Genomic DNA, 21,021 nt, shown 5'->3' on the forward strand with positions numbered 1-21,021 from the left:
TCAAAGCTCAGAGGTGCTGGGAACAAGGCAGCCCGGCATCTTTGTGACATCAGAGCAGTAGATCGACAGCAGCCAAAGCCGTTATGATTACTCTGCTGAGCCCACTATGACATCAGAGCATGGCAGCCAATGGTACTGAGAGAGGGAGGCAGGAAAGAGAGGAATAGAAAGCAAAAATGAGATGTTCAGGTTGTTTGAGAGGGAGCTTAATAGCCTAGCCATGCTCCGCTAGCATAACTTTGCCACCTGCCTCGACCTGCAGAACTGGGACAAAGAAAAATCCCAGAATAATCCATTAATTCTAACAAAACTCCATTAAAATGTTAAATTTGGTTGTGAATAAACAGTACTGGCCCAGACAAGAGGGTCTTCTTGCATTATTTACAGGAAATGTTCAGGTTTCTCCAGGGGAAAGGGATTCCATGGGTTGGGAGGGTAGCCTGCAAGAATGAGGCTTTCACACACAAAACTTTCTGTGATTGGTACAAACCTGGCTTCTCGTCCTAGCTGTGCACGCGCTCTGTTTCCTTCTCTCCACCGCCACACAGCCCCCAGCAGACAGAGATCTTCAGTTTTAACCCCAGTTTGTACAATGTTTGACTGCAGCTTCCTCCAGTGAGCTGAACGTTCTTTCTTGGACGCTCGGATTCTTGAACGTTATGCATGCAACTTTGGTACACCAGAGGAGGGAAGGGTAGGAAAATGGAAGTGGATACAACCAAGGCTCACAATGGTTCAGATTTGTTCTTGTTCTGATCAAACTTTTTATTAAAGCAGTCTTGGCCAATATTAAGGATTTTAGTTGTTGTTAAGGGGGATTGTGAACTTTTTGGCAAGCTGTAATCTGCTTCCAAGAATTAGTGGTTGTGGGTATGCAGGAACACATGAAGTTGCCATTTATTGAGTCAGACCTTTGGTCTATCAATGGCAGTGTTGTCTACTCTGATTGGCAGCAGTTCTTCAGGATTTCAGACAGAGGTCTTTCATATTACCTGTTTTGATTCTTCAGATGGTCGGGACTGAACCTGGGACTTTCTGCATGTAAAACAGATGTACTACCACTAAGCCACTAAGGCCCCTCCCGCCCATGCAGATTAGTGCACTTTCAATCCACTTTCAGTGCGCTGGATTTTTACTATGCGGAATAGCAAAATCCATTTGCAAACAATTGTGAAAGCAGATTGGAAGTACATTATTCTGCATGTGCGGAAGGGGCCTCAGCTTTAGCTCCATCTCTAACAATGGATTAGCAACAATGAGCAAGTGGGAAAAGGAAAAGAGCATGTTGGGTTGGCCATCGCTGTGGGCTACAGAAGAATGCACAAAGTTCCTGTTGTTCAAGGGCAAGGAGTCTTACTGGTCACTAAGCGGTATAATTTATTCTGTGGGTTGCCAGGGTAGGTCGTCCTGACATCTGGGCTGGCCTTTGGGTCCCTTCCAACTTTATGTTCCTAGGACAGCAGACTCAGACACTGCCCATGCTCATTTTTAAGCTAGAAGCTGGTTTGTTTGTTCGTTTGTTTTAAATAAAAGTGGATATCTTCAGGCTGCCATATTCCGTACCAGCTGTCAGGCTGACGCGCACGATTCACCCAGCCCTGGCAAAATAGGCTCCTCGCTAGCAATTTCTGCATCTCCACGCAGGCTCTCTGTTTGTGCTGTTGCATCTCTCTCTTTCTCTCTGTCTCGCCCACAGGTATCAGTCAGAGCCGGATCTCCCACTGGCTGTTGCAGCAGGGATCAGACCTGAGCGAGCAAAAGAAAAGAGCCTTTTACCGATGGTACCAGCTTGAGAAGACAAACCCCGGTAAACAAACCAAAGTCAAGACACTCCTGCTGTTCCCACCGAGCCAAACCTTTTTCCCGGCAGCTGTGAGTCTTGTCGGCTCGCTTCATCGTTCTTTGGTTGGCGTAGGAACATGGTCAAAATTTGTCCTTGGGGAAGGGATGGCCAGGGAAATGTGGAGAGTTTCCCGCAGGTGGTGGAAGGATCGCGGCCTCCTTACAAAAGGGGCTGCTTTTTTAAATAGTTGTTTTGAAATAGGGAAATATCATATGGTGTGGCACCAGTCGCTTGAGAGGCCTGAATGGGCATTTATGTTAATCAGTGCACAGTCTCCTTCAGTGCTGTGCATTTGTGTTTAATCCAAAGAAGCAACGTATTGTCGAAGGCTTTCACAGCCAGATTCAACTAGTTGTTGTGGGTTTTCCAGGCTGTGTGGCCGTGGTCTGGTAGATCTTGTTCCTAATATTTTGCCTGCATCTGTGGCTAGCATCTTCAGAGGTGTATCACAGAGAGAAGTCTGTTACACACTGGACACAGTGTGTAACAAACTTCCCTCTGTGATACACCTCTGAAGATGCCCACCACAGATGCAGGCGAAACGTTAGGAACAAGGTCTACCAGACCACGGCCACACAGCCCGGAAAACCCACAACAATTAAAGAAGCAAGGTTAATTGAACAACATGAAGTGTGTTGAATGGCATCCTGGGGTAACTTGTTTCATAGTCTGCAGGTGGCGCTATTTCTTTATTTTACATTGTCCTAATGGAGTGTTTTAAAGAACAGTTCCCCTTAGCTGGAGGAAGGGGAGGGGGAAAATATTATTCTGACCAGAGTACTGGTCACTGTCAAGCTGTGGCTGTTTCATAGCTTTTTTCTTTTTTTTGAAAGGATGGATCTTTTGAGGCAACCCTCTGTGTGGACTTGTGTGTGTGTTATTTTTATTTGTTGATTTAAATATTTTTACCCTGCTTTTCTCCCTCCCTGGAGACTTAAAGCAGCTTACAGAATAGAATACCAGCCAGCGTGGTATAGTGGCTAAGAGCAGGTGGATTCTAATCTGGAGAACTGGGTTTGATTCCCCACTCCTCCACCTGAGTGGCAGAGGCTTATCTGGTGAACCAGATGTGTCTCCAGACTCCTACATTCCTGTTGGGTGACCTTGGGCTAGTCACAGTTCTTTGGAACTCTCTCAGCCCCACCTACCTCAAAAGGTGTCTGTTGTGGGGAGAGGAAGGGAAAGGAGCTTGTAAGCCACCTTGAGTCTCCTTACAGGAGAGGAAGGTGGAGTATGAATCCAAACTCCTCCTCCTCCTCCTCCTCTTCTTCTTCTTAAAAATTAAACAAAAATATACAATCCAATAGTACAACCCAGTGTAATCCCCAAGCAGAGGATGAATTACAGGGGTGTTCTGGGTTCATTCTAGTTCTGCTGATTCAGCTCACACAGAGCCCTGGGCTGCAAGATACATGGTAAGTTCCAAGAGTTCTTTGGCCCTTGCCTTGTGTCTCTGGCCAAGAGTTCTTTGGCCCTTGACTTGTGCCTCTGGCCAAGCCCAGCCTTCTAGTACCTGCAAAAAGGTGAAGAGCAGATGCTCAGGTTGAACCTCATTCAGATAACTCAGGAGTTTCCAGTGTGATGATGTGGTTAAGAGTTTGATTCCACACTCCTCTATCTAAGCAGCGAACTCTTTATCTGGATTTGTTCCTCCACTCCTCCACATGAAACCTGTTGGGTGACCTTGGGCTAGTCCCAGTTCTCTCTGAACTCTCTCAGCCCCACCTACCTCACAAGGTGCCTGTCGAGTGAAGAAAGGAAGGGATTTGTAAGCCTCTTTGAGACTCCTTACAGTTGAGAAAAGTAGGGTATAAATCCAAACTCCTCTTCAAACGCTTCTTCAAGCCAGGCAAAAGTGGAGATCTTAGTCCTTGAGGGTGATGGCTTTAGAGTGAGGTGGAATTTTGCTCTGGTGGTGTGTCATTCCTTAACACGAAGGCTTGAGGCTGTTCTTGGATAATCTTTTGTGTGAACTTACCAGGTTCCTCTTAAATCATATGTGGTGCAAAAGTCTTGGTTCTGTTGACCTTGAGGAAGTTTTAAATGAAGCTGGATGCAGTAGAGTCTGTGTTTTGCTGCGTCTCCAAGCCTGGCATGTCAGGTTCCAAGGTGGCCTGCCCGTAAATCTAAACAAGATCTTTCACCTCCTATTTTGCCCTTTATTTTTAACGCCCCCCCCAACAAAGCAAAAAATCACACCTTTAATTAGTGCCTTCATTGGCGTGTGTTTATTCAGAGGCTTCATTCTTGAATTTTGTTGATGGAATGCAGGCTTTTTTTCTTTGTCACCAGCAGGATTGCATCTGAAAAGGCATGGGGCTTTATGTCTTCTCCTACAAATGAAGTAGGAACATTTTAAGTGATAGATTTTTAACCTATGTATACATTTCCAATTCTGGAGCTGACCTGTTTTGTGCAGGAGGGACAACTGGAGGGTAAATATGTGAGATTTCTCATCATGGGATTAATTTAGCTGTTGCAAAAACCACTCAAAAGAAAGAAAAATGACATGCAGGATTTCTCCTTGTTTGGGAGACTGAATAATCATGCGGTATGTTCCTGGCATTGTAACATGGGTTTTGCAAGGTAACTTTCTCCTTGAATAGAGCTTGAGAGGCATAAACATTTTATGGGATACGCTGGTGATCGTTGTTTGTTTGTATCAATTAAGGAGAGTCCTGCTGGATCAGGCCGAGAGCCAACAGTCTCACTAGTTCATGTATCCTCCCATTCCCTCAACAGCAGTGCACACAGTTCCCTCTTCCTCATTTTATCCTCATAGCAATTCTGTGAGATAGGTTAGATTGAGAGTGAGTGGTTGGCCCAAAGCCACCCAGCCGGTTCCATAGAAGACTGGGGCTTGAGCCAAGGCCTCCCAAATCCAGCCTGGCACTCTGGCTACAATAGTGTGATAGTGTTCAGCCTCCAAGAACTCTTTTGCCTCATGAGCAAGATACGGAAGCGATGGTCCTGCCAGTCGTCAACAGTATGCCCTCATCACAGGTGGGTTTATGACTCACAATTGAATTTATTTGCAGTCTGATCATGTGACGTTACTCTGACTTTTTAATCCCGAAAATTACATTTTTCATGAAGGTTTGGTTGTTTGGCTACTGGGTGGCAACAACCTCCCCCCCCCCCCCCCCCGGGTATTTGCAGATTTCAGCATTTGTGGTGATTACCAGAATGGATTCACTGTGAATGTCAAGGGCCCACTGAGCCTGATATTCAGAGGTAAACTGCCCCTGTACATGGAAGCAACATTTAGAGGTCAGGAGCTTTGTAGGGATTGCTGGCAGCAATTGTGGGGGGGGGGGGCGGGGGAGCCTGAAGTTGGCCCAGCTAGAAGCCAGGCTAATGTCGGCGGCAGCAAAGTGGGGCAGGGAATAAAGGGTGGAGGGTAAGAGATTCCCCCCTTAAGTATCGTTGGTCTCCACTTGTCAAAAAAATCAAATAACCTTTTTTGTTCCCCACTTGTCTTTCATGTTTGTCACATCCTTCAGGATGTAGTCAAATCCCCATCTTAGGCTATCTTTAAAGCCCAAGCAACCCTTCTAAGTAATGTAAACTTTGGGCTCAGTCTTGAGCATTGGTGCATTGGTAGGCACTTGGGTCACCCTGAGAAATCTTGGCCTGCTCACGCTTTGACATCAGAAATATTAATTCATTAGGGCTGGCTTGATTAGTCTGGCTGGCAAAAAGGTTGCCAGCAGCAAAAAAAAAAAGACGAGTGAGTAAGTAACCTTGGCAGTGCTCCCCATCTCTTTGTCGGAGCCGTCGTAGACTCAAGCAGGCTTGGAGATGCCTTTGGCTTGATATGTGGGGCACTGACCGTCTTTCAAAAAGATGTTTACAGAACTGGGGGAGTGCTCTTTTTGGCCTGATGTTCCCCTTTGCTCAGGTGGTGGAAGATGTACTTGAGTCCAGATACTGAGGGGAATCTCCTCAAGAGCTTCCGTCTGAGCTCCTGAAGTTGTAAGAAAAGCTGACCTGACGGCTGATGGACACGTTCCAGGGAATGAGGTGGTAAAACGCTGAGATGGTAGAAAGGATCATGCCATGTCCAACTGTGGGTGGAGTGCTGTGGCGTGGTGGTGGAGCATCTGCTTGGTTCAATCCTGGCATCTTCAGTTTAAAAGGCTCAGGTGATAGGTGATGGGAAAGACCTCCACCTGGGCCCCTAGAGAGCCACTTCTACTCTGTTTGAACTGACCTGGATGGATCAATCAGAGTATTTTCTAGATTCAGTATAAGACAGCTTCATGTGTCATGCAGATAGAACGCTAGCCCAACCACACAAAGAGCAGGGGATAGAAGCTTTCTTCCTTCTGGGCTGATTTTCTGGTTTCTTGGAGCTTTTTAAAGTGCAAATGAGAATTCAGAATCTCCCGTTGACAATGCAGAGTGGTGCTGTTCATTCTGCTACCTTAGCACTCTACCACATCATTCTTCTTATGTGTAAATCTGTCTTCAGTCTGCCCTATGACTAACAATTCTTTCCAGGATTGGGAAAAAATCAAAACTCAGCTATCTCAAATTTATGTCACAAAGAGCTGAATTAATCAACCTGTCAGCCTGGGGTGGCGGTTAAGAGCAAGTAGAGACAAATCTGGAGAACCAGGTTTCATTCCCTACTCCTCCACGTGAGCAGCGGACTCTTATCTGGTGGATTTGTTTCCCTGCTTCTCCACATGAAGCCTGCTGGGTGACCTTGGGCTAATAGTCACAGTTCTCTCAGAACTCTTCTCAGACCCACCTATCTCGCAAGGTGTCTGTTGTGTGGAGGGGAAGGAAAGGAGTTTGTAAGCCACTTGGAGACTCCTTATGGCTGAGGAAAGCGGGGTATAAATCCACATTCCTCCTCCTCCTCCTCTTCTGCATACATTGTGTATGTGATTATTTAATGTAGATCATAATCTCAGCTAAACCCTTTGAATTGAAGAAAGTTCAAGTTTAGCGAAGCTTTTGAGAATTCACTATGCACTGTCCTCTCGTCTTTATTTGTAAGCATACCTTTAAAAATATTTCTCAAAAAAGGAAACTGAGATGTTTAGGACGTTGAATAACATGCTCCAGTCTCAGATGCCTTCAGCACTATTTTACTGTTGCTTTTATTATGAAGGGAGATTGAATTCTGCTGGTTGTATTGATGGATTTGTCATGGTTTTTAACTTTTGGTTGGTTTTTTGCTTGTTTTGTTATGGATTTGTTGTCTTGTCTTGCTATTGTAACTAGGTTTTTTGGGGAAACGTCCTTGAAAGCAGAAGTGTTTGGACTAGTGTGGGATATATAATTAAATATGGCAGCCCTCCTGGGTGGTTCCCTTTGCAGAAGGGAACAGGGAACCTGTTGGGTAGTTGCCCCAGTGCTAAGGAAATTGATTTCCCGTCACAGAAGTCATTGGGAGGTGAGATATTTTGTAATATCTAAATCTTAAATGGTCTAAGGCCCCTTCCGCACATGCAGAATCATGCATTTTCAATCCACTTTCATGATAGTTTGCAAGTGGATTTTGCTACTCGGCACAGTAAAACCCAGCTGCAGAGTGGATTGAAAGTGCATTATTCTGCATGTGTGGAAGGGGCCTAGGTCACTCATCCAAAACGTCTGCAGCTTCTGGGTTGAGAGGAACAGTGCATAACCTCCTTCTATCTATACCCAGAATTCAATGGGGAATTCTTCCTCAGAATTAGAGTTGGAAGCTCTGAGGCTTTCTGGGTAATTACCAAAGAGATCCGGGTGGTCACTCATCAGAGCAATGTACGTTTACATCTTTGTCTTGAAGGTTAAGGAGCATAATATCTGGGCAATATAGTGGCCATCAAATGCCGCTCTTGCCTCTAGGAAATGCTGTGGCAAACCCCCAGGAGAAAGGAGTTGTGTGATAGCGAGGCAGCCATTGAGAGCTCTGTTCTGCCTGCACACTTGAAACATGGATGGCAGCATTGGTTGGGCACGCCAGTCATCACTTTAAGTTGGCTTCCCCTAAGATAGTCGTCCAGCGTTGCACTCAAGCCTGCAGGCGAGGCAGTCAAGCAGCCTAACTTCTCAGCCCTTCTGCTGTTTGCAAGGATGCTGCTAATCCTGAGCAGAGGCTGGGGCGAGACGAGTCTTTTATATTCTGAAAACATTCCTGTCAGTAAGTGATTTACATGAAAGCAGCCTCTCGGTAGAAAAAAATGTATAGATTTCCCTCCCCCTTTCCTTTTAACTAAAAAAGCATCTATTACAGAATTGCTTTGCTTCTGCTACCTGGATGCTAAGCAGTGCAGAAATTTATTCTCTTTGTAGGCTCCTTTGAAGTCAAGTATTGAGGAATCTCCCCAAAATTGGTCTCATGCCTGGGGATTGGTTGATAGCTTCTGTCCTTCCTGCACCCTCACTGATGACAACTAGGGCACCAGCCAAGTCTCTCAATTAATAGTATAAAGAACCTCTGGGCTTAATAGTACCTTTCAGTGCCCCATCTGCTTGAGTCTTTGCCTTGGATCTTGATTTCCGGACCAAAACTTCCATGGCTCCATGCTGCACCCTTACCACAGGGTGAAGCTCTGAGACCCAGGCTGACATAAGGATTTTTTATCCAAACTCACAGTCCTCATCCCACCCCCCCCTTCAATGAGTCAGGAAACCATCCCTGTCCTCCATAGGAAGAGGGGGAAGGAGGGGGAAGGTCTGCCATTTCCCCTTTACATTCCTAAATTACCTTGTGGGCCTGCTGCTTTGTCTCACCTTCCTGTTTGCAGTCCAGCTACCACCTGGGCCAGCTTTCAGCCTCTGCCGCCCTCCTCTGTGTTTTGGGGTGCTCTATGGTGTGATGTGGAGGCACTGCTTTTATTACTTGGGTGTGTTCTTCCCAAGTCTTTCCTTGAAGGAGACCCTGCATCTACTCCAGAGGAACCTTCCAAGTTAACCGCTTCATTTCTGTAACACCCCCCCTCCCCCAAGTGCATTAGGAGATATGAAACTGCCTTGCCCTGATGCAGATCATTAACCCATCTTCCTGGTGGGAATGTGAACATGAAAAGCATGTGCTCTGCAAGCATCAGATTATGGCTCAAAACGCATTTGCACAAATAGCGGTTTTGCAAAATATGCCTCTCAAAACAGATTACCGGAGGGTTTTCCCTCCCTGGTTGAGTTTTATCCAGATTGCAGTTGTTGACCTTTGAAACCTTTCTAGCCGTTGGTTGTAGGAGCTCCCATTTCATGACTCTGAAATGCAACCTTCCTAGCCATTGGCTCAGCAGCTGAAGTACTGTGGAATGTTTAGGAACATTCCAACTGCTCAGAAAACAAAAGATAAATAAAACGCCTACACGCTGACTGTAGGGGTCGTGAAGGGCTGAAAGTGGGAAGGGATGGAAAAGGCAGGGTTGTGTGCTTATATAAGAGGCATGTGAATGGAGTACAGGTGTAGATTGAAAGAATATGTGGGAGTGAATGAATGGTTGTGGGATGCAGAAGGTATGAACAAAACATCTGTACTTTTACACAGGGCTCAGTTTGTAAAATCGTGGGGGGGGGGCATGGATATAAAATATGAATCAGTTGCTTGGCATCTCCTCCTCCATCTGATCTTTGAGTAGAATACATCCTTCTGAAATTATATATTACAGTTATTGGGGGAGACAGTACATAACCAGAGGGCTATTAGCACGGTCAAAAATCCCAACCTCAGTTTTCTTCCATGCTTAATTTGCCAGCCTTTCCTTGCAAAAAATACAGGCGGAGCCAGACCGAGCCTTTCTGCACCAAAGCGGTGATGCCCTGGGAGAGCGTTGTCTTCCTTTTCCATTGATGTCTGGCATTTGGATGGGCAGTTAGATGGTCCCTCGTCTTTGTGTGAGCATGGGGCCTATACGTGGCCTGCTCTCAATCTGGACTCAGAGCCTTCCACTTCAGGATGTTGTGATGTTTATAGCATCCCCAGTTTGAAGTGAGATTGGAGTGGAGGTAGATGTTGGCGGCAGTGATGCTAGCTGAAGACTTTTCTTTGAGTGGTAGCTGTCCTGATGACACGAGCTTAGATCCTCCCTTTTGCTATTTGGGAACTTTTGTCCACTACGAATTATCTCAATCTGAATTACAGCAAAGCTGGACTCCTTTTCTTTTGGGGACTGTTTCGGTGTCGTCTGCGAGGCTAAAAAGAGGAGCCGAGGCTTCAATTCGTTAAGAGCGGCTTTGTCATCTGTTTTGCTTTTCCAGGGGCCACGTTAAGCATGAGGCCAGCTCCCATCCCGGTAGAAGAACCAGAATGGAGGCAGACACCTCCTCCGGTCACAGCTACCTCTGGGACCTTCCGGCTACGGCGGGGCAGTCGGTTCACCTGGCGGAAAGAGTGTTTGGCTGTTATGGAAAGGTATGTGACTGTCAAGGGCTTGATGAATTAAGTCTGTGGATAGTTCCCACCGCCTTCTACTGTAACAGTCATATTCTCCCTTGTTCTCAATATTGTTGAAGTCCAAAGGTTCTGTGCCCTTTTGTAATACATTGTGGGAAGGCAACAGCATCAATTAGACTGGAATGCAATGCCTTGGCACGAGCCCACAATAGCATTGTTCTGTCCTGTATTAAGTTGCCTGCACTGATATAGAAGTGGAACTAAACCTGGTTTGTTTCAGTGCCTGGATCCAGGTTTAGCTGCTCTCCATTGGTGGCAAAGGGGCCAGTGGAGAGTAGGGGTTAGCTGGGGATTGTGAATAACATCCATGGGTCCAGTGCTGTGAATCTGTTCTGCTAATGGCAATGCTCCCTCTGTCTGGTGCTTAAAGGGAGTCCCTTGTGGCCCGAATAGTAGGGGATAGCTAAAGGGTCCTGTGTAGTTAGGGGGGAGAAGCACATGCATGTTCAGAACAGGATGTTGCAGGCACTACCAACACAGTGGCTGTCTTGTACCCTCTCTACTACCTGGCCTCAGTAGTCCCACACTAGCCTGATCTCAGAAGCTAAGCTGGGTAGCCTTGGCTAGTATTTGGATGGGAGACTTCCAAGGAATACCAGGGTCATGACATGGAGGCACGCAATGGCAAACCACCTCCACTGTTCCTTGCCTTGAAAACCCTCTGAGGTCGCTGAAAGTCAACTGTGACTTCATGGCAAAAAACCCCAAACTTCTAACTGGGATCTCTAGCGTTGGGTCACTCCTGGGATCTGTTTATTCAGCTTGCTGGATGAGTATTGTAGTTTTAAGAATCTGTAGCCATTTGTAATTCAATCCTCCTCCTGCTGCTGCTTTTTCTTTTCTTTCTTCTTTTTTGGAATTTTGCCCAGGACACTTTGTCGGCGGGGAAGGTTTTTTGGTTTTCAATAATAGCGTCAGTAGTTCTCCTCTCCCCCCTGCCTCCTCCCTGCTTCTTAAAATTTCTTTTGGAATATTTACAATCTGAAGGTTAAGAGAAGCAGCAGCCGCTTCCTCCACTCAGCATCTATATTTAAACTGCAGACTGGGTGTGGTCCAGATCACTGCAGTGGGGGAGCTCCTTTGCCCTGCCGACAGCCGTCGCATCCTCTCCTTTGACCTGTGGGAACATCCCCTGCCCTGCTGCGTGGCCGCTGCTTCATGCAGTGGGCCAACTTTTCTCACATCGCTGTCCTCTTCTGCAGTGGCTCAGGTATAGAGCTCAGGGTGTTATAGGTGTTCTGCGGCTGAGGCTTCTAAAGCAATCCAATTTAGATTCCTGGATTCAGAAGCACAAAGTCTTCATACTGCGGCTTTTAAAACCTGTTCTCCATTAAGAACATAAGAACATAAGAACAAGCCAGCTGGATCAGACCAAAGTCCATCTAGTCCAGCTCTCTGCTACTCGCAGTGGCCCACCAGGTGCCTTTGGGAGCTCACATGTAGGATGTGAACGCAATGGCCTTCTGCAGCTGTTGCTCCCGATCACCTGGTCTGTTAAGGCATTTGCAATCTCAGATCAAGGAGGATCAAGATTGGTAGCCATAAATCGACTTCTCCTCCATAAATCTGTCCAAGCCCCTTTTAAAGCTATCCAGGTTAGTGGCCATCACCACCTCCTGTGGCAGCATATTCCAAACACCAATCACACGTTGCGTGAAGAAGTGTTTCCTTTTATTAGTCCTAATTCTTCCCCCCAGCATTTACAATGAATGCCCCCTGGTTCTAGTATTGTGAGAAAGAGAGAAAAATTTCTCTCTGTCAACATTTTCTACCCCATGCATAATTTTGTAGACTTCAATCATATCCCCCCTCAGCCGCCTCCTCTCCATTGGGCTTGGGGATCCCAATTAAATTTGGTCAAACAGTCCCAAACGCCTGGCGGGAAGACAATAACACGCTCCTCGGGGGGTACGTATTAGCAGTAGTGCAGGACCATCCAGTACATGACAAAGGACTGATGATCTTTACTTTCTTCAAAATCCAAATCATCAAAGGGCGTTTTCCTGGGGCAGATTCAATGCTTTGCCATCTGCTCTCTTCCATGGAAGATTCCAACATGTTGTTGATATACAAAGACTCTGCCCCTGTAAGCTGGCCTGCCCTGAAACTGTACAGCACACTTTCTTCTGTCGCCCATTCTTTTGATGAAATTCAAGCAAAGTATATAAACCCCATTTTAAAGCAGAGGGCCGAGTTTTCTGATACTAGCTCAAAGCTGATCTTGCTGTTAAATAGCACCGCCTTAGAAATGTGCAAGAGTATAGCTGAATTTCTGCAGGAAGCTATTAAGCTCCATCTTCTTAAGAAAGGGTGCTAATTTTTATTCTGGTCCTTTTTATGGTTGTGAACTCTTTTCTTTTTAACTCCATGCAATGTAAAGGGACTCGAGGCAGATTACATATGTCAACATAATAAAGAAAACAATAATATAAAAGCAATACAAAAAGTATAAACATTAAAGCCAGTTGACAATAAGATGGCATAAAACCTTCAAGCACATAAAGGAGCAGACATGTGTGCCGCACCTGGGCGAAGGGTGCCACAGGGAGATTTAATCTTACATTCTTTTTCTGTGGTAACTACAGAAAAATAACAATGATTAGCTGGGTTATAAATGTTGGGCAGTTTGATTGGACAGGTACTTTTAGAAGGTGTGGTTTCTCCTTCAAGAGTCACCATCGTTTTTATCTAACAAGATAATCTTAGTTAATTGTGGTGGGTAATTAGTTACATGCTCTAGATCTTGAGAGAAAATACGGTGGGAATCCGTAGCCATCATCTGCCTAACATTTAATTACAGCATTTTTTCTTTTCTGGTTCAAGAGCAACCAGGTTTAAAATGTGAACTTGTATTCTTGGCTGATGTGCAGAATGCCGTTCAAAAACCATTTCCATAGATCCTCCCTCTGCTATCGCATGACCTGTCTGTTAGCTAATTTGCTACTCATTTGCAACTGCTTGGATTTTCAAGGCAGCATCCTTGGAGGAATGTCAGTTCAGCACAACTTCCTTATTTCACTGTGTGTGTTCTTTGTGGGTTAATTGAATCTACCACAGCAGCCACTGCACACAACAAGCAACTGTACCTTGATGAAGGTGCCGTGTTCTTGAATGTCAGGTTCATGACAGGCCACCCAATTGCCTGCAGCAGTTACCTTTTTGCTTCCAAAGGAATCAGGAGAAATTTTCTCTGTGGATTGGCGGTCATCAGACACAACACTGTTGAATGACATAATAGTCAAGGCTGCATTGGACTCTGAGCATGCCAGTGGAGGTGCGTCTGGAGGTGCATGCCTGGAGTCCAGGAGAAAGGGATAGGAATTCTGCCCCAACAACTGGAGACACTAGTAAACTTTTCAGCCAAACTTTTGGTACATATTGTCCACTGAGATGCCCAACCGTGTATGGTGCCCCACAAGGGACATCATGAATACTCTGCTTTTGTAGCCTGCAAACTAGCAGGCCACCATATATATGGTTAGTGAGCTACGATCACAAGTGGTGCAGGCCAAACTTAAGCCCGTGTCTCTGCAATAGACACAGTTGTATTTTGTCTCCTCTTTTCCCTGGTAGAGTAATTTTAAGAGGGGGCGTGCAAACAGTAGACATCCTCCAACTCCTAAATTGTTTGCCCAAATGAATTCTACCTAAAGGCCACTGCTCTCCTCTTCCCGTAGCGCTAAGGGGGAGGGGGGCAGGGCACACACGTGCCCCAGGCGCAGGTCTCCCTCTCTCTGGCCCTGATGAAACTAAAAGCATTCTGGGATGCCAACAGGTGAAGTGCTAGGACAGGAGCCTTGAACCCCTTTTTGTAAAGAAGCATATGAATGGTTCAGTAAATACAGCACTCTGTCTTGTGGTAAACATGCTGCAGTGGCTAAACCTCTTCAACTGGGACTGAGGTGAACAGTAATAACAATACTTGGCATTTATATAGCTCTCGAATATGTTTACATACATTAGCTTACTGTTGTAATCTATTCAAGCCCATTGTAAGATAGGCCAATAATGCATTTCTTTGGGCGGGAGACCTGAGGTTCACTGAGAGTGGTTTGCCTAAAGCTGCCCACAGAATACATGGCACAGCTACCATCCATCACACTTTTATTTCCTCCCCTCCATCATTTCCCCTGCCCCATTCCATTCTCACAAGGACCCTGTCATGTAGGTTACGCTGAGAGAGCTGGCCTAACCATCTATATATATAAAGAGCTAACCGTGACTTTGTTAGTCACGCCCTAACGCCGAAATGCCTGGACTGACAGCTCCCGAATTTGGCGACGGCTCCCTTCCCGTTTGAGCAGGTTTTCCAATCTTCACCGGGCTCGCAGGTCACACCTGAGCCCGGCAAAATCCACGTTTCCCCAAACCCGCGCCACACCAATCAGGGCCCGCCGGTCCAGGGAAGGGGCGTGGCTTGCCTGTCTTCACCACGCCGCCTGCTGCCGCCCGCGGGGAAAGGAAGAAGGAGTGTTCCCAGCCCTGCCACTGGAAAAACCTGGTTGGCCTCTCCCCTTCCTCCTCCCTTCCCTTCCTAACCTCCCTCCCACGGTGAGCCACAACGAGGCGTGGCCGCCCCAGCCGACGGCGCGCCACTTCCAGGGGATCAGCCACAGGGGACCAGGCGGCGTGGGAGGGGGGCCGCCCAGAAAGAGACACGCCGACATGACCCAGGATCATGAAGCAGCGCAGCGACTCCAAGCCGGGGGGGGGGGGACGCGCCGAGGGGGCCACATGGCCACTTCATTGTTTCCCGTCACCCGTCTGCAACATGCACACCCGCGCCGGCCCGTGCACAGGAGCCTCCACGCGTGTCCCAGCAGCGACCCCCGGCGGGCCTTGCGCACGCCCTTTAGCCGCAGCCCAGTTGCCCAGCGAGCCCTGCCGCCCTTCCTAACCCCCACCCCACGGTGAGCCACAGCGAAGCGTGGCCGGGCCCGCTAGTACACAAGAAATTGTTCTAAGCCCGTTTGCAGTTGATTTAGAAGGTTGTAACTCTGTTTAGGTTGTACTGCTAGTGAATTTCATGGTTGGGCGGGGGGGAGGATTTGAACCCAGTCCTTAGTTGGTTATGACTCATTGCATTGTACTGAACTTGCTGGAGTTTGAACATGATACTTCCTCTTGACTTAAGGAGATGGTAGGCAGTGGTATTTGGTGGTTCAAGCTCTGCTTCCAGCAATATAAGACAAAGGTCCGTTCTCTCCAGGTTCTCTCACTGCCCTACAGAGAGGCATGACGTCCTCTCTGGAAACAACAGGATGTCCTGGTTTAACTTTGTGGAAATAAGACTCCTTCCGAGAAGTATATTCCCATACACAGAAACAGTATGTGAGGAACATCACAGTAGTTAAGGGACATCACACCACATGCTTTCAGTGAGCCAACTTTATGGGTTACTCGCACTGTTCTACGACACAGCCGTTGGATGGTGCTGATCCAGACGTCTACTCAGAGGTGTTCCATTATATTCAGTGTGCTTACTCTCCAGGAAAGGTTCCTAGGAATGCATCCTCTGTTCTACAGCAAAGAGGAAGAAGAGTGAATAGCAAGGGAGAAGATGAGTGGGGCAATAACAATGACGGCAGAGGTGGAATAAGATTTGAAATGGCAGTGCAGGAAAGGGTCAGCGGAGCTACTGGTTGCCTGCAAACAAGATTGTCTGTATGTGGATTAGAAAGCAGCAGGCCTGCTTTAACAGAGAGAGAGAGAGGGAGGGAGGGAGGGAGGGAGGGAGGGAGGGAGGGAGATTAAATGTTAAATTGTGCAGATTCTACCTGGAGTCTGGGTCAGGAAGAATCGACAACAATGCATCTACCTTGGTGTGGGGCACACCTCACTTTATATGAGATTAATGAAGCTTTATATAGCAGCAACTTTTTGTCCAGGGACAGAAGATTATCGCCGAAGGGCCATAACCCAAGATGCATTTTCTTGCCACTCTGCTCACATTATCCCTGATGGTGCAGATTTTTCCGAGTCGGCAATATTTCCACGGCTCGGCAGCAGCCTCGTTGCGATGAAACCGCTTCAAGGATATTTCAATCTTTTTACCATCCCCGCACATTTTTTTTTCCTGGCCACTTTTCATTTTAATCCTTTGCTGTCACTCCGTACAAAAGGGATCGTTTGATTCCCTCCCCGATCAGCCGTTTTCTGTGCTGATGGCTGCCTTTTGTCTAGAAGGTACAATTGCCTCTGCTGGAGGCTTATCCCGGGGCCTGTGAGATGATTCACTTTTGTTCTTCATTTTGTTGCTTTGTGCTTTTTCAAATCGTTCTGAACACAACAATTGAGATGGTGTTGGGGAGCGAGGATGGCTTCTGCCTTCATAGAGACGGTGTGATTTGATATATCTGCCTGTGACTTGTGAGCCCCGTTTCCTTCCCTGCCATTCCTGGTATGGCTGGAATGTGGGGTAGTTTTGTTCCACTGGAATGTTGACGAACAGTGCATTTTCTGTGATAGTAAAGGTCAGTTGTGCCCAGGGGGGTCCAACTCTGGCCTTCCAGATGTTCATGGACTACAATTCCCACCAGCCCCTGCCAGAATGGTCAATTGGGAATCCTGGCAGGGGCTGATGGGAATTGTAGTCCATGACCACCTGGGAGGGCCAGAGTTGGACACCCCTGATTTAGCTGCAAAAAGCTGGCCATAGTTGGGTCGTGGCAGTTTGGGCAGAACAAAGGTGATGGTGCCAAACAGGAAGAAGGGGAAGCGAGCCATAAAGCTGTCATACGACTGAAGGGACGGAGACAGCCAACTGTGAGTTAAGAAGTAAGCACCTGAGAAAAACAGATAGATGAGGTAAGTAGGAAAGTGCAAAGGAAGCATGAAACAAAGGAATAGACAAGACCAAGAGAAAGAAGGCAAAGAGAAAACCTGCGGCTCTCCAGATGTTCATGGACTACAATTCCCATCAGCCCCTGCCAGGATTCCCAATTGACCATTCTGGCAGGGTCTGGTGGGATTTGTAGTCCATGAACATCTGGAGAGCCGCAGGTTGCAGACCCCTGCCTCACTTGGAACCAAGGGGCAAGAGAGGATGCAGAGGCTTGGATCCCATGGAGAGTTTCCATGGATAAATGAGGGTCAATTTTTTACTGTTTCCCTCCCCCACCCCAGACAGTGCTGCTGCCCCCCTCTCCCCTTCAGGCTGTTCTTGAGAGTCTCCTTTCCCCAAAATCAGCACTCGGAGGGATATTTTAGGCTGCAGCAGGAGCAAGGAGGCAGAAAAGACAGTGAGTACAGGCCATGTTTGTTGAAAGGCAAAGGAGAAGGGAAGCAAAGTGAGGCCACGTGTGGAGTGGGGCTGACTTGTTGATTTCAACTGACCAAAACCTTTGGCTTCAGGCCTTGAGCAGATTCTGCACAGGTAATGCTCTTGAGACAGTGAAAGAGTTGGTGCGTCGTCCTGTCCCAAGGCATTTTCATTTGTAGAGCTGCTTCAGATGGGATCAGAAACGCGAGATGCTTATTTTCAGTCCCGTGTCAGCCTGTTCTTTTTGTATGGGTCGGCTTTTGCCGGTATGGGATCGAAATGGTCTGTGGGTTGGCCTGGCCTTTTCCTTTTCCTTTCTGGCATGGGGCACCCCCACAGCTAACTATGGTTAAAATTATGTTTGCGACCTGTGTATTCACTGGCTATGGGTCTGTGCCACATTTTGTGACCATGGTTAATAGGAGCTTTGCTGTGCTGGCTAGCAACATTTAGGCTATATTGTCAAAGGATTTCACAGCCGGCATCACTGGGGTGTTGTGTGGTTTCCGGGCTGCATGGCCATGTCCATTTTCTCCTGACGTTTCGCCTGCATCTGTGGCTGGCATCTTCAGAGGATCATTTAGGTTCCCAGTGATTAAAATTTGCCTTTGATGAAGTTGTCATATTCAGCATTGTTAGCTCCAGAGCTGATGAAGGGGAGGTAGAGGGGGGGTTATCTGTGGGAGAGGGGGAAGCAAACAAGCCCACCCAGGAGTCTCCCTTTTCAAACCCTGGTTGGAAAAATGGGCAACTGTTTATTCTCTGAGTCTCTGTAGAGCACATCTCTCTCTCTCTCTCTCTCTCTTCTGGCCAAAGAAAGAAGACTGTATCATGCATTCCAAGGTGAAGCATTTGTCCTCCAGAATTTCCCATGAGGTTATGTTTTGTTTTGTGGAGGGCGGGCGGGTTTGGATTGCTTCAAAATAACTTTGTTTTGATTTTTTTTTTTGCAGCTACTTCAATGAGAATCAATATCCTGATGAAGCCAAGAGGGAAGAAATTGCAAATGCCTGTAATGCAGTGATTCAAAAGCCAGGTACAGAAGAGGCTGGAAGCGTTTTCGGAAGAGCTTGCAAATGAGTTTTGTCCCATCCATTTAGCAATCCCTTGCACTCATCTGACTGTCGGCTCCATTTTCCGTGCACAGGTTCCCTGGGTTGGGGGAAAGGGGGGGGAGGGTTGGGAATTCAGGAGCAAAAGATCAACCCTGACCTGCGACAAGACCAGAAGCAAGATATCTGAAAAGGAGGCAGGAAAGCCAGTTTGATTTGAGAAAAAGCCCCAAATGTTCTGAGTGTTCCCTCCCTTGCATGCCACCCCCCTCCCTCCCCTTCCCTTGCATGCCACCCTCCCTCCCCTCTCCCTCTGCTAGGGTGGATGGGCCAGGTCCAGATACTGGGCCCCCTCCCTTGCATGCCACCCCTCCCTCTCCTGCCCCTCCCTCTGCTAGGGTGGGTCAGGTCCAGATACTGGGCCCCCTCCCACCCCTCCCTTGCATGCCACCCCTCCCCCCATCTGCTAGGGTGGGTGGGCCAGGGCCAGTTCTATCTACAGGAGCTCTAGCTTGGTGGTCGAGCCCATTCTCTGCATGCCAAAAATCCCATCTGCAATCTTTGCCTTCTCTTGTTAGAGGAAAAAAGATTTCTGGCAGCTGGAGCTGGGTAGGAACACCCAAGTCTTTCGTGCACTTCTGCTAGTCCGAGTATTTGGCTAGGAACCGCCTGCCTGACATGAGCCAGTGTCCTTCATGTACTCCTGTGTTTTTCATTTTGGTGACCAAAGCAAAACCTGTGCTGTACGCAAGACCCAAACAAAGCGATGTTCTCGATGTTCCATTGCAAAGCGTCTGAATTCCCATCATGCATTGATAATTGAGGCATACCCCTTCATCTGCATGGCCCCACCCTAGGGTCTGTTTCTTGGTCATAACAGCTGCAAAGCAGTGTTAGGATGTGGTGCATATAGGTCATATAGCTCTGGCTCTTATGCAGATGAAAAAACCTGCACCATGGGGCCACATGGAGGCCTCTGCATACTTGATGGACTCTGGAAGTATACTAGATGTATACAGAAAAACACAACTTTGTAAAGTAGCCTAAAAGAGGGGGAACATCCTGCTTCTAAGAGGCACCGCACTGTCAGTCAGGCCACAGGCATGTGTTTGTCAGAAACAGGGGCATCACCCTTTGCCAGTCTCAGCCTTTACAGAACCCAAGTGGAATAGATGCGGGGGGGGGGGGGGGGGGGAATCGAAGTTATAAATAGTTATCCCACCAACAGTAACAATTGCTTGCAGGCGCTGACTTACGTCGTTTTTATCAATATGTGTGCATCCGACTTAGTTTTTCCCATTCCCCTTTCATGGTGCTCAGAGCAGAGTACGTAAGTTATTCTGATGAAATAATGGAGTTTTATTTGCCTTCCTCTCCCACCGCATCCCATTGATCTCCAAGAAATGCCTCTCCTGGAGGAAAGGAGGAGTATCCCTTTCCTACCAGATGACAGCCCCCCTTCCCCTCTCCCCCTCCCTCTCCTTCCGCCCAGTGTGGGTGGGCTATGTTCAGATGACGGCCCCCCTGCTCCCCCGTTCCCCCTCCCACTTCCTCCCCCCCCCCAGGGTGAGTGGGCTACAACCACTGAATCCAGTCCCTTTTTTTCTTTCTTTCACCATGTTATTCTCCCAACAGCCCTGTGAAGTACAATCAACTGAGAGCTGGCCAGACTGGCCCAAGGTCATCCAGTGAGCTTACTGGTTCAGTATGGGTTTGACATCTTCACCACCTGACCACCCTGTCCCTGGTTTTGCATTTGTTCAAAGAACACTAGATGTGTGTATCCCAGGACACGGGAGACGAGAGCCTCACCTTTCATCATCCTGTGGCATTGACGCTGTTTTTAACTTCCTGCAGGGAAGAAACTGTCCGATTTGGAACGGGTGACCTCCCTGAAAGTGTACAACTGGTTTGCTAACAGAAGGAAGGAAATCAAGAGGCGAGCCAACATTGGTAATGTATCAAACAGCCTTGAACAGCTGCTCGGGAGGGAGGGATGGGCTGGAGTTGCATTGAGGGGAATATCTGTGAATGGATGAAGTGGAGGAGAGGAGAAAGATGCCGGTCACTTTGGGTCCCCACTGAGGAGAGGGGAGGGGGTAAGAATGAAGTAAATAAATAAAATTCAGGGACTTGATGGCACTTTCAAATGGGTGCCTAGAAGGCTTGGTGGAAACAGGTGTTGCTCTTTCCTCCAAATTTCCCAGATTCTTCTGGAAGTGCACATGCAGGCAAATTAGTGTTCAGATGTCATATCAAAAAGGCTGAATTTCTGAATGAGGTCTTTGAACTGTGTTCTAGAACTCCCTGAGTTATTTCTGGGAATTCCTGGAAGCCCCTCATTAAAAACAAAATGGGTGATGGCAGATGAAGTTCTTTTAAAGGCAGGGCTTTCAAACCAGACAAAAGCTGCAACGCGCAGCAGCTGAGGACTTTTGCTGATTTCTAGAGCAACCCCTCT

The 21,021-nt window shown here is 47.4% G+C and overlaps 1 protein-coding gene across 11 annotated transcripts in view; it reads left to right on the forward strand.

The window, feature by feature from the left end:
• The window catches only part of HMBOX1 (homeobox containing 1), a 129,911-nt gene that overhangs the window by 87,802 nt on the left and 21,088 nt on the right, over window positions 1-21,021 (forward strand). For all 11 annotated transcript variants that reach the window (XR_007246236.1, XR_007246240.1, XM_048517129.1 and 8 more), the window contains 4 exons: window positions 1,697-1,807; window positions 10,052-10,205; window positions 18,462-18,544; window positions 20,418-20,513. Coding sequence is in view for 9 of the 11 variants with exons in the window: in XM_048517129.1 (XP_048373086.1) it covers window positions 1,697-1,807; window positions 10,052-10,205; window positions 18,462-18,544; window positions 20,418-20,513 (444 nt within the window). In the remaining 2 variants the exon portion in view is untranslated. The remainder of the gene's footprint in view (window positions 1-1,696; window positions 1,808-10,051; window positions 10,206-18,461; window positions 18,545-20,417; window positions 20,514-21,021) is intronic.

The sequence above is a fragment of the Sphaerodactylus townsendi genome, linkage group LG01 (assembly GCF_021028975.2).
Source record: "Sphaerodactylus townsendi isolate TG3544 linkage group LG01, MPM_Stown_v2.3, whole genome shotgun sequence".
In the NCBI taxonomy this organism is placed as follows: domain Eukaryota; kingdom Metazoa; phylum Chordata; class Lepidosauria; order Squamata; family Sphaerodactylidae; genus Sphaerodactylus; species Sphaerodactylus townsendi.